The sequence below is a fragment of the Trachinotus anak genome, unplaced genomic scaffold, assembly GCF_046630095.1.
Source record: "Trachinotus anak isolate AG129_WGS33_773 ecotype Australia unplaced genomic scaffold, CSIRO_AGI_Tana_v1 ptg000009l, whole genome shotgun sequence".
Lineage (NCBI taxonomy): Eukaryota > Metazoa > Chordata > Actinopteri > Carangiformes > Carangidae > Trachinotus > Trachinotus anak.
The window spans coordinates 8,663,322-8,675,680 of record NW_027273860.1 but is presented as its reverse complement, the minus strand read 5'-3'; the positions used below and the strand labels follow the sequence as shown (position 1 = coordinate 8,675,680).

The window sequence follows — 12,359 nt, the reverse complement described above, 5'->3', positions numbered from 1 at the left end:
ACTTAATCCACATTACCTTTGTTTCCATTCATTCCTTTCCAACGTTTGTCCGCCTGTGTGCTTACCTTTGCTCACTTTCACCCTTTGCCATCACAGTTGCTCCTCTTTGACTATGACAAAGTAGAGCTGGCCAATATGAACCGACTGTTCTTCCAGCCTCACCAGGCAGGCCTCAGTAAAGTGGAAGCAGCAGAACACACACTCAGGTATATTGCTGTTGACAGTAAACCACTTTTCCTCCAAAGCAGAGACATTTGATTTGTTATTGCTTACATGTCAATTTTCCCAATAGAAACATCAATCCGGATGTGTCATTTGAGACCCACAACTACAATATCACCACAATGGACAATTTTACACATTTCATGGATCGCATCAGGTGGGCATTACTACTCCCAAAGTTCTAGTTTTCTTCCTCTGTCCCCACAGTAGAATATAACTTCATAACATGTTATTCTATGTTTTCTCAGTCATGGAGGGCTGGAAGAAGGGACACCAGTGGATTTGGTCCTGAGCTGTGTGGACAACTTTGAGGCCAGAATGGCCATTAATACAGTAAGTGCCTCATGGTCATAAAAAGACAGAGTTGACAGTATATTCTATAATCCACACAGTGCTTTGTATGTTGCTCTTGCACACGTTTAAAATGTTATCCTGTTTGCCTCAGGCGTGTAATGAACTAGGTCAGGTCTGGATGGAGTCTGGTGTCAGTGAGAATGCTGTATCAGGACACATCCAGCTCATCATTCCTGGAGAGACGGCCTGCTTTGCTGTACGTCCACATGCCACACAACAGCCACAGACAAACAAAATCCCCTTTTTATCCTTAAAATGAATATAATAACAATAAAGCTGTAGTAATAAAGTTAATAATAAACAAAATCCTCTGTTAGTGTGCTCCTCCCTTGGTGGTGGCAGCTAACATTGATGAGAAGACCCTCAAGAGGGAGGGTGTGTGTGCTGCCAGCTTACCAACAACCATGGGTGTGGTCGCAGGGATTCTGGTCCAAAATGTCCTCAAGTAAGAAAATGCCATTTATAGCCAACCAAGCAACCTGACAACAGTAAAGTCAAAGGTGTAAACTTTATGTATGTATTTATCTCCTAGGTATCTGTTAAAGTTTGGTACTGTCAGTTATTATCTTGGCTACAACGCCATGCAGGACTTCTTTCCCACCATGGCCATGAAAGCCAACCCCCAGTGTAACGACCGCCACTGCAGGAGACAACAGGAGGAGTACAAGGTGTGTGTGCTTGTTGTTTGTCTTCACGTATTAGAATGAAGGATGATGGATATTGAGACTGAACCAAAGCCCTGTTTGTTGCAAAGCATCTATGGTGTTGTAGCAGTTAGAAAGCAGGAGTTAATGGTGACCACCTGTGTAACATTTTCTCTTCAGAAAAAAGAAGCAGAGCGACCCAAGGTGGAAGTTGTGGAGGAAGAAGAGGAGGTTGTACATGAAGACAATGAGTGGGGTGAGTGCAGAACAACTACTCCAGCTAACAGTGCAACATCTGGAAAATGTTATATTGCTTCAATCGTGTATTAACACTAATTTTGCTGTGCAGGTATTGAACTAGTATCAGAAGTGACTGATGCAGAGTTACAGGCTGCATCAGGCACTGTGCCTGACCTCCCAGAAGGCATCACTGTGGCTTACACCATTCCAGCTGAGGTCAGTACTGTTTAAGACAACAGGGCTTGAAAGGACTTAACTGGTTTTTAAATGTTTGATTTCATTGAGTTAAAATACTTTTCTGGTTAGTATACAGCATAACAAGTTTTTATACTGTAACGTAAAGTAAAAAAATATTCACTCTCAGGCAGGGTCTGGAAAGTTTCTAGTGTCAGATTTTGTTTCATACCATACTGAAATAAGATGAAAGCATGGCTGGCAAAAGTCCAAAATTCCCCTAAATTGCAAAAATAATTTGTTTCCTTTTATTTGAACCAGGATACAACGAGTGGAGAGACAGTGGAGGAGACTGAACAGAGCCTAGAGGACCTGATGGCTCAGATGAGAAAGTTATAGGCAACAAATTCAAGACATATTTCTGCTATTCAGATAAAACATGCCTTTTCTCACATGTATTTTCCATCGCTTTCTTTAATGATAAACAACCTAATAATGGCCGCTTGGGGACAAAAAAAGTCAAAGCCAAATAGTGATAGTAAGAATTAATTTCTTCTAACATCTAAAAAAGGAGAATGCATGAAGAGTGCTGGCATTACTTTAGTGAACACACCAAAAAAAATGCAACGGTTAAATGTGTCATTTGGTGATGTACAGAGAAGGTGTGTAGCACAGAGGAGTCTAATAAAATGTCTATAAAGTCAGAGTGATATCACTGTTAGTGCATTAACATGTTTCACTGTTTATTTCCCTACAGTTTTGATTAGTGAGAGTCTGTGCTCTATCATTCACCACTCAGCTTTAAGAAAACATCTGCTACAGCCAATGAACGATGTCATCAACAAAGTTGTCTCAATAAAGTATTTATTAGATGGAATACAATCTTCCCAATATATTGGATGTGAGTTTTGTTGTCCTGTACAGCTTTTACAGCTTTTAATTACATTACATTAGTACATGAATATATATATAAAAACTTAAGATACACTGTGTTTGTTACATTTGACAATGAGACTTTAGGTCTTGGTACATTTTGTCCCTTTTGGCTCCATGTACATTCACTCAGACAATAACTGGTTATTTTATTGTACTTTGACGTGGACAGTCATGTGGCACCATCATGTTTTTGGCAATTCCCTTAAAATCCTTTTTGTAAATGAATAAATATATGTACATTTAGTTTTAAATAAACCAACCAGGTAATCAGTACCAAAGTTGGTGCTCAGACTTGGTCTAGGCTTGTTTTGGACTTTTGGGCTCTATGGTTTCCCTTTTTAGAATACATGTTTAATACTGGTAGGTAAACATTACATTTACTATAAACATAAAAACTGGTACCTTCATTTGATTGTAGAGACAGCAGCATCAGATATTATTCATTCAGAATGTCTGGAATGTAGACTTGGAAACAAAAGTGCTTGAGTTCTGATAGTCCTACTAATGAATATTTTCTAAACGTTTTAGGTAAAAGTTAAGAGATACTGCCATGATAATAATGGGTTGTGGCAATGTTTGACAGTTCATCTGGTATCTCCTTAGCAGAAGCTTGAGAAGCCCTTTTTTTCACTGGATTTTTAGTGTTATTTCTTTGAAACCATGAATATCTAAGTTGAAAAAAACGGAAAAACTTGAAAGAGTGCATAGGAAAATATCCCCTGTACAGCAGAAAACACCAAATGTGTCTATTCCATTAATCATGTTACAGATTAGAAGACGCTAAATCTGGCTGGAGTGATTCAAGTCAGCAAGTCAGCTATGCTGGTACTTTAACGATATAAACTGTGGGGCATATAGACAGGAATGAAGTGTTTGAGTCTTTGTTAAAATTAGTGTAAACCTGAGTTCCAGGTCCTTAAAAGGACTGATTTAACACAAGTTCTGTTTCTTACTCGTGATTATGTTAGAAATATTAATAAATACTTTTGGCAAATACAGAGGTTTCACAGATAATCTGGCAGCCTTCATAAAACTGCTGGCAAGTACAGTATAACGGATCACACCCTAAAACCTCCATCCAGACGACAGTCACAGTGTGATGACCAGGATGATTCCCTTGTTGATGAAACCATGGGTTTTTATATTGATGCTACTCTATGATAGTTAGAGGTGTTAGCTGTGGCATTAGTGGCTAAACACAGTCACCTTGGGGCATGTGGGAGGGGAGCAGGTCCCCTCAGACTAAATGTGTCCCCACTGGAAGAATGACGGGATGGAGCATTTCCACACACCAGTGATGGCTCTGCCTCTTTAATCTCCATTGCACGCTTGTAAAGCTCTGCTGCCTTCTCAAAGTCGCCCTCTTCATAGCTGTTTACAAATCAGAAGAACACAACGGAAAAGATGAAAAGTTATTCAATGTAAAAACAATTATTTATCTTAATTCTGATAAACCAAACGTCAAACATAAACTCAACCACCGTACCTTAGCACAGCCAGGTTTTTTAGTGTCTCTCCAACTCGTGGATGTGAGCGCCCCAAACTATCCTCATACACTTTCAGTGCTCGTTCATAAAGAGGCAAGGCGTCACTATGCTTCTTCTGCCAAAGACAAAGAAACTCACAGTTAGCTCTATACAACCTAAAATACAGCTACACTTGGTCAAAACAGCTGTTAAAATAAAAACAGTATCTACAAATTATATCAAAGAAATTTGTGAGTCTGGAGTATGCGGTACAGACAGAAGATGCATGATGAACAATCTCACCAGCTGACAGTATATTACAGCCAGGTTGACCAGTGCTGTGGCCACACTGGGGTGTTTAGGCCCAAAACTTTTTTCCCTGATTTCCAGAGACAGCTCATACAGTGGTACAGCCTTCTCCAGCTTCCCCTGTACAAAACACACATCTTTAAATCAGACTCTCATTCAAGAAACAACTCAAAGGTTTCCATGTCAACTGGCACGTGTGTCTCACTCTGCGTTTATAGAGCATGGCAAGGTGTTTGAGTGTGTATGCCAGCGAGGGGTGGTCTGGGGACAAGGCCTTCTTGCGAATGTCGAGTGCCCTCTCATACATGTCCTCAGCTGTCTCATACTCCCTCCTCTCAGTGTGTAGTGCAGCCAGGTTGTTAAGGGACTGAGCACAGTCTGGGTGATCTGGACCGAGGACACGCTGTCGCATCTCCAGAGAGCGGGTCAAAAAAACCTTGGCTGCACTGGTGAGAGCAAAGAAAGAGATACTAAAAGTTACAAACTGATTCATATGAAACAAACCAAACAAGTTTCTCAGGAAACAGGTATAAAATGCAGTCTGAATTGGCCTGGAACTGCATCATTAATAGAGTCCATAATTAATGGAGTGTTAAATGTCTTTGTATGTGTGTGCCAGCTGTAACATGTGCCTTACTCCAGGTTGTTTTGGAGGTAGTACAGGACGCCCAGTTCATTAAGTGTCTTGGCACAGTCAGCGGAGTCTTTACCCAGGGTCAGCTCTTCCAGCTGTAGGGCTCTGCGCCTCAACAAAGTGAAGCCATACTGAAAGGGGGGGGGGGGGGGGGACAAAAGACATGTAATGTATGACTGATGAAGTGAGAATGACTAAACATATGGGTATCTGAGAAATATGCTCACCATATGACCTTTCTGGCGAGCAGTTTTCTGACGTATCTTCACTGACCTCTTCCTCAGTTTCTCTGCTTGTTCATATCTGATTGCAAAAGTACCAGGTGTGAGCCATTAAACATGTCACTTAAAATGAATCACTTGTCTTTGAGGATTTCAGTTACTGTTTGACTCTAAAAAGCTCGTAAGATCATCCGCACATGTGGGATGCCTCTTTGCAAACACATTGCTCGGCTGAACAACCATAAAACTATACTACATGAGAAAAAATTACAAATAACATCATGCGTGTCATCACCAAGAAAAGTCTGATTTACTTGTTTTGTTTCTGATAGAGCATAGCGAGTGACTCTAGCTCTCGTGCCACGCTGGCGTGCTCTGCACCGTAGGCGTTCTCACTTATCTCCAGGGCCTGCTTGTACAGCTGTTCAGCATTGCCATACTTCTTCCACTGAACATAAACCCCGGCCAGCTGGTGCAGGGAGCGAGCTACGCTGGGATGGTCTGGGTCCAGAGCTGTCTCCCTGATCTCAAGGGACCTTTGTAAAGGGGCTACAGCCTAGACAACAGGGAGATGCATATGCAATTTTGAGCGTGTGCACTTCCTGACTAGAAAATAATAGACTAATAAACAGTACAAAAAGACAATACAGAAAAATCAGTGCCATAAACATTTAACATGGGTTCATTTAGGTACTCAAAAGCTAAAAGTCTTAAAAATATCCCAACCATATACTCTACCTGACTTGGAAGGCCCAGGTCTTTAAGGAAACGTCCCAGAGTCTCATACAGATTTGCTAGCTTGGTCATGCTATCTTCACTCTCACAACTCTTCTCATAGTGTTTCAGGGAGTCAAAGTACTCACTGGCCATTGAGCTTTTGTCTTTGCCCACATACTGCCAGTAGGCCAGAAGCTCAGAGAAATGGCCCCTGGAAAATAAAAACAACATACACCTTTAAGACAATAACTGAACAAATGTCACAGGTTTTAGGGTATCAGCTTGTGGACATGCATGTCTTGTACCTCTTGTAGAGGTTTTGAGAGACAAACAGGTTCAAGAGGCTGAGCTGCAGTTTGGTTCTGTCCTCCTGCTGTTGGAGCAGCCAGGGAAGCTCATCTGCAACACGCCATGTCACACAGTCCTGGCTACACACACACACACACACACACAATGACATAAGTTGTACTGTACTGGCATAAGAATGTGAGGTTTGTTGCATGAGGGGAGGATAGCCATTATGAAGCACCTGAGTTGTTGGCTGAAGTAATGGATGAGTTTCTCTCTGTAAGTAGCAGAGCTGCTTCCTCCACTCAGAAACTCCAACCTCACAGCTTCCCAAGCCTGAAACATGGTCACAAAGGCAGACAAAAGAGACTAAATTATTTATTGAAACATTTTTGTGTCCCATGAACATCCTAATTCTTTTATGCATTTTGTCATTAACTGGTCAAGGAGAATAATTACCTGCAGGTGTTGGAACCTGACGAGCCCACAACGGAGGGTTACAATGCATAGTCTGTTCAGGTGGTACAGCATAGAGGACAGGAGAGGTAACTCTAGCTCTGGGAAAAGGTCTAGTACCTCTGATTCACTCACTCCATTATGGCTGGCACATACAAGGCACAGTAACTGAAGAGAGACAAAAAAGCACATATTACTCTGCTACATAAAGAAAAGAAAAAAAAGTCACAACAAAGACAACAGAGTATTAATGTGAGTTCCTGTGAGGCCAAATGAAACCGGACTGACATTTCTAACTAAGGAACTATTATAACGATTATAACATGGTTAGAAAAAGCTAAAAGGTTTGCAGCACACTTGTCCAGAGATAGCTCACCTCTCTCATAATGTGTCGCTCTCTGTCTGTGTTGAGGGAGTTCAGAGTCATCTTGAGTGCCAGGCGGTACAGTGACATGGTGTCCTGACACTGCAGACACTGCTCCATGCTCTTCTCCTGTGACCAACATGATCTACTGCTGAGCAGCAACAAAACACATGACATGATCAAGTCAACATAAGTGAAATCATATATAGCCACACATCCAGAGACACCAAAGTCAGAATGAAGAGGGCTATACCATTTTTCACCCTGACAACATGAATTTATAGAAAACTTATAAACATTTCATTGCATTGAAAAAAATGTGTCCAGTATCTTTTCCTTTGCAAAGTAGTGAAAGTACATGAAAAGTAACGTTTTTAAGCATTGCTGTTGCTTTACAAGGGATATAAAAACAGCAGAGAGACCTATAACCAAATAGGTCAGTAAAAAATAATTGTGCAATCTTAAAATATCTTCAACAAGGGAACACCAGCACCAGAATATTGTCTACTTTGAAGCAGAGCTTGTGATTTGACCATGCTGGAAGGGAAGAAAAGAGAATTTGTCTGTATTTGAAAACCATTGTTGGCTAACCTGGTGATCATCCTGGCCAGCAGTGTAACATACAATGCATTGCAGGTCGATGCAGAGCGACAGTGCCTTTCCAGCTTCTTCTCCTGGAACAAAGATACGTTCAAGTGTGACATCATCACAAAAGACACCTGCCACTGATTCCAAATGTATTTCCACAATTTCAAAACCTGTGTAAAGACTGAAATCTCTTCAGAGTGTTTAAAAATGGGAATGTTGGGGTAATTACTGACCTGGTCCTTAGTAAGTTTGAGATCCATGCTTTGGCATTCTGCATTCACAGCACTCCTGACCTCTCGGGGACTCAGCGGGTCCAAGTGGAGGGTGGGCCACAACCTGAAAAGACAGGGTTACTGTATTACAAATGGCAGTATTCCAGAGGCATCTATGAAAATATATATAACTGCACAGAAAACAGTAAAATAGGAACCAGCGTAAAACATATAAGCAACCTCCAAGCTTGAGGACATGTCTCAACATTGACAGACACCACCACTCTAACATTGACAGGTAGAGGGTCGATCAGCCACTTCATGTGTCTTTCTGCTTGCTAGAAAAAAAAAAAAAGACAAACCATAAAGTTTCATGTTATTCTCTGGAAAATGGATGTGACCGTCAAATCTCAGTTAAAGAAGTGAGCTTATACCTGTATTTGGTCAATGGAGTCAATGATGATGATGATGTTTCCTTGATGGCGTGCTGAGAGCCTTTCGAGCCAGCGAGGAAACTCCTCTAAGATCTTACTGGGTTCCATGGACAAGCCAGAAATGGACCAAAAGTGCTGCAGCAGCTATGTAACAAGAGAAAAACAGACAGCACATCCCTCAGCTTTTAATAAGACTGGGTGACATTCCTGTCTGACAAATATTGGAAGTAAGCCCTTACTTTTACTGTGAGGCGTTTGATAATGAGAACTGGCTCTGAGCTTGTGGAAAGAGGGCGACCAACGAAATGATAAAGGAACAAGGTGTTGGGGGACTGCTTCTGCTGCAGCTCAATCCTGAAAAGGATTAAAGAACAGTTAGCAAAGTAGACAAAATTCATTCAATGGTCTGTTCTATAATGACACACTGCACAAATTAAAAGACATCCACGTGTTTGAATAAGGAAGAACTAAAATGAATAAGTTCTCACCATTTAGAGAGCAGGAGAGATTTTCCTGAGCCTGGACCACCAGACACCAGCAGAGGAGGGGTGGGAGGGGGAGCAGCTATCATGTCATTCAAACGATCTATATACTGAGTAGAGGAGGGGAATAGATACAGCACAAACTCAGGGAAATGAATTAAGAAATTATTAGACTGCAAGACAAGACTGAAGATGTGGAAAGAGGATATTTGGCCAACCTTCTGGAAGCCCAGCTGAGAGGTGGTGCTGCTACAAGCCTGCTGATAGGACTCAATCTGTTCCTGTTCATCATGCAGGTCCCACAGCACATCTCCAGAGTCTTCCTCACGCCCCTCCTCTATCCCAGAGTCCTTAGAGTCAACATCTGCTCCTTCAAGACCCAGCAGCTCCTGAAAGGACAGAGAGATTGTGAGGTACATGAGAAGTGTGCATACATCATTATGTGTTGATGAAAAGGCTGAAGTAATGGATCACTTTCTGTACCTGTCTGATGACTTTCTCTAGCTGAGCATAAATCAGGTCAGCCCCATCCTCTGCAGAACCACTATGATCCACCACCTGGGGAAATGTTGATAACATATCAGCACAAGACATCTAGCAACCACCAAAATAAAGAGGCAGAAAACCTAGAGTTAATTGTGTGGTTGTATTGTGCAAATAGTGTGTGGGACTGTGTGAGAGTTCATTCATTAAGTGAAACTATTCTGGATAATAAAGCACATACAGATACTTATGACTTTAAATATCATACCAACATACAGTGCACTTTCACAGAATTTTCAATAGACAGCTATTATGCTGAACATGGTAAAATATAAGCTTTTATCTAACTTTAGATACTTTGTGACATATCTGCTCCATTGTAACCTTTTTTTCTTCGTTTATCCAATATATCACACACTCACTCACCTTGACTTTAGCAGCCTTGTCTGCAGCATTGACTCTTTCTAGCAGTTGCCTAGTGGGCCCAGTCAAATTGTGATCTTCTTCAGTCCTGAGGTAGAGCACCAGTGGATGGCCATCTGGATTCTTCACAAAAGCTTCCTCACAATCCTCCACCACGGAGCTACACATGTCGTTTTACAGGAACAACAGAACAAAAATTGAATCAATGCACAATTTTCATTACATGGGGATATCCTAGTGAGGATAGGTATAGGACTCCCTGTACCTAGTGACAGCAGATTTGAGAAGAAGCACACACACAGAGCTCCTTTCAATCTCCTGCTTTCGCTCCACAGTATATGAGGCAGCACTTTCCTCTGGGAAGCAGATATTCAGGTAGAAATGGCCGAGACCCTCACACATCTTCCGCAACACAGGAGAGTGTTTCTGTAATTAAAACATTAAGCACATCAAACCTCTATGAGCAGGTTTAACTTCAGATTAATACTGTCTGTCAATTAGAGACACATTGATTATTTTGACTATTTTGTTTCAGTAAAGACCAACTATTCTTGCTTAAGACCTGCTCCTGTGTTACTTTACAGTGTATCCAGGAAACCCAAAAAGGTGGAAAACATAATGCCACTATATCGAACACAAAATTTTGTTGTTGTTTGTTGTATTACAGTACCAAAATAAACCAACCTTAATAAAGACATCCAGCTCAGCTTTGGTCTCCTGGGTAAAGATTAAGTAGCAGCGCACTGTGTTACTCCATAAGGCCTGGGGCACATGAGGGGAGACCTGAAGTAGACTGGCCACTGCAGCATCCCAGTCATCTGACAAACACAGACACACATAGTAAAGTGTAAAACACAAGAACAGACAAGTGTACTTCAGAAGCTATCCATATGCAAACATAAATATACACCTACTGAAAGGTTACACTAAGCAGAGAAGTTGGACTACTTCTGCCCTGCCTATAAGATTACTTTACTTACCTCTGCTCACATTTGCAAAGGGCCCCTCCACATCTATCAAACTGTGCGCAAACTCTGGTCCCCGGAAGGTCTGTTGCAACTGCATCATGCTGCCCATAGAGGGCTCACTTCCCAGCACACCACCAGTCCAGTACTCACACTGTGTCCCTGCAGCTAAAGACATATGGTGAATAAGTTAAAACAATGTTTTTTGTTAATATACACATATAGAAAGAGACTAGATATGTAGTATGCTAACAGATAATTAATGCTTGTGGGAGAAAAACAAAAGCATGCTGAGATAGGCTCTTGTCTCTCTGTGTCCCTGAACAGCAGGCAAAGGGCCAAAAACTGTGGTTTTCTGGGTCTTACCAGTGACGGTGGTTTGGTTGTCATCTGAGTCAGAATCATTTGGGTCATAGACTTGGATGCCCTGAGCCTGCAACTGTTGCAGTTTGGCCTCCAAGTCCCTTTTGGCTCGCAGGAGATCCTGAATCTCCTTCTCCTTTGTCTCACGGAAAATCTGGTGGTTATTTAGCCAGCAGGTTAGGGCTGCAGTCATGAATACTGGAGAGCATGCTATTAAGTAATATGTGGAGTGGTTTACCTTAAACTGTCGTTTTACTTTGTCCCTGTCATGTTCAAAAGTGGCAGCCCTCTCCATAGCTTGGTACTTTGCCTCAAGTGCACTTTCTTTTTCTCTAAGGATCTTCTGGTAGGTCTTCTGCAGAGCCTGTTGCCACATCAAGAACGATTAATACCACAGTAAGAACGTAAGGACAAACCTTAGATGTTGTAGTGAATAACTTTGTGCTGTAATAAGATCACTGAATCACTCAATCTAGCAATCTACAATTTACTCATTTTACCTGTAATTCAGCTCTCAGCCTCTTGTTCTCTTCATCCAGTTTGGCTTCCTTCTTTTGCATGGATGATATCTCGTTATTCTTGCTGACACGGAAAATTTCATACTCTTTGCGGAGTCTTTCATACTCTGCAGCATACTCAAGATCCACAGAACCTGTGGATTTGAAACTGGCCCCAATCACCCGGGGTCCTCTGCGAAAGGAGCTGCGCAGGAGTCGGGCTTTGGGTTTGACCTCCACCGGGATCTCACAGGCTTCCCCACCCTCACCCCCATATCCATCCTCAATCACCTCTCCTGGGCTGACCAAAGAGGACGCGGTGCCCATGGTGGCAGCCTAAAGTTTTCGGGTGCCCATACCTGATCCTGTGTGATAACAGACAGGTCAGGAATGGGCAGAGACAACTATTGTAAAGCTTTCATCAGCCTAGGCTGTGGAAGATGATTGTGATCATGTGCTGTACCATAAACGCAAAACAGCTACTTAATGTATAGTTGCAGCCACAAGCTAACTTGCTCTCTACAAAAGCAACACCTCACACCACCGTGACTTTAAGGGAGCGTTTGCACCTACTGGGTAATTATTTCTATCTGACCAACAACGATATGCACAGCTGTAGTTGGTTAGCTAATGTTAGCGTAACGGTGCAGAAAAAGCTATTCCACCCGCTCGACCAGACAATTACCGGTGTAAAGACTAAAGAAATAATAGGAATGAAAGCAACAATAACTTCTGAACATACCGTAGCCTCGACGGAATGTTGACAAAAACCCAAAGTCTTGATGAAAACATATGAAGCTAGGTTGAAAAAATAAGAGCACTCACCGTCCGCTCCCTTCTCAGCTTCTTCCTGGCTGCCTTGGTAACAAGTCGATAATACGGGTGCT

At 41.9% G+C, this 12,359-nt stretch overlaps 2 protein-coding genes across 6 annotated transcripts in view; one reads left to right on the top strand and one right to left on the bottom strand.

Annotated features, from left to right (window-relative positions):
* uba5 (ubiquitin-like modifier activating enzyme 5) overlaps positions 1-2,527 on the top strand; it is a 3,919-nt gene extending 1,392 nt beyond the window's left edge. For all 3 annotated transcript variants that reach the window (XM_071485074.1, XM_071485073.1, XM_071485072.1), the window contains 9 exons: positions 97-206; positions 293-379; positions 471-555; positions 668-772; positions 894-1,021; positions 1,109-1,244; positions 1,401-1,476; positions 1,570-1,676; positions 1,956-2,527. In XM_071485074.1, the coding sequence (XP_071341175.1) occupies positions 97-206; positions 293-379; positions 471-555; positions 668-772; positions 894-1,021; positions 1,109-1,244; positions 1,401-1,476; positions 1,570-1,676; positions 1,956-2,033 (912 nt within the window). In that variant the 3' untranslated portion in view covers positions 2,034-2,527. The remainder of the gene's footprint in view (positions 1-96; positions 207-292; positions 380-470; positions 556-667; positions 773-893; positions 1,022-1,108; positions 1,245-1,400; positions 1,477-1,569; positions 1,677-1,955) is intronic.
* Positions 2,482-12,359, bottom strand: nphp3 (nephronophthisis 3). Of its 3 annotated transcripts, none has more exons than XM_071485055.1 (28): positions 12,298-12,359; positions 11,476-11,837; positions 11,214-11,339; positions 10,979-11,129; positions 10,628-10,780; positions 10,332-10,465; positions 9,913-10,073; positions 9,651-9,807; positions 9,225-9,299; positions 8,960-9,130; positions 8,748-8,851; positions 8,499-8,613; positions 8,260-8,403; positions 8,066-8,163; positions 7,847-7,949; positions 7,617-7,699; positions 7,038-7,176; positions 6,665-6,829; positions 6,447-6,541; positions 6,223-6,345; positions 5,939-6,128; positions 5,515-5,756; positions 5,207-5,282; positions 4,983-5,110; positions 4,551-4,791; positions 4,340-4,465; positions 4,057-4,172; positions 2,482-3,941 (listed from the first exon to the last, which is right to left on the bottom strand). In XM_071485055.1, exons 2-28 carry the CDS (start codon positions 11,797-11,799, stop codon positions 3,773-3,775), a joined length of 3,909 nt encoding a protein of 1,302 aa, XP_071341156.1. In that variant the 5' UTR covers positions 11,800-11,837; positions 12,298-12,359; the 3' UTR covers positions 2,482-3,772. The 3 variants fall into 3 exon arrangements, with proteins under 3 accessions (XP_071341156.1, XP_071341158.1, XP_071341157.1); XM_071485057.1 differs by having other exon boundaries at positions 7,038-7,173; XM_071485056.1 differs by having other exon boundaries at positions 12,215-12,331.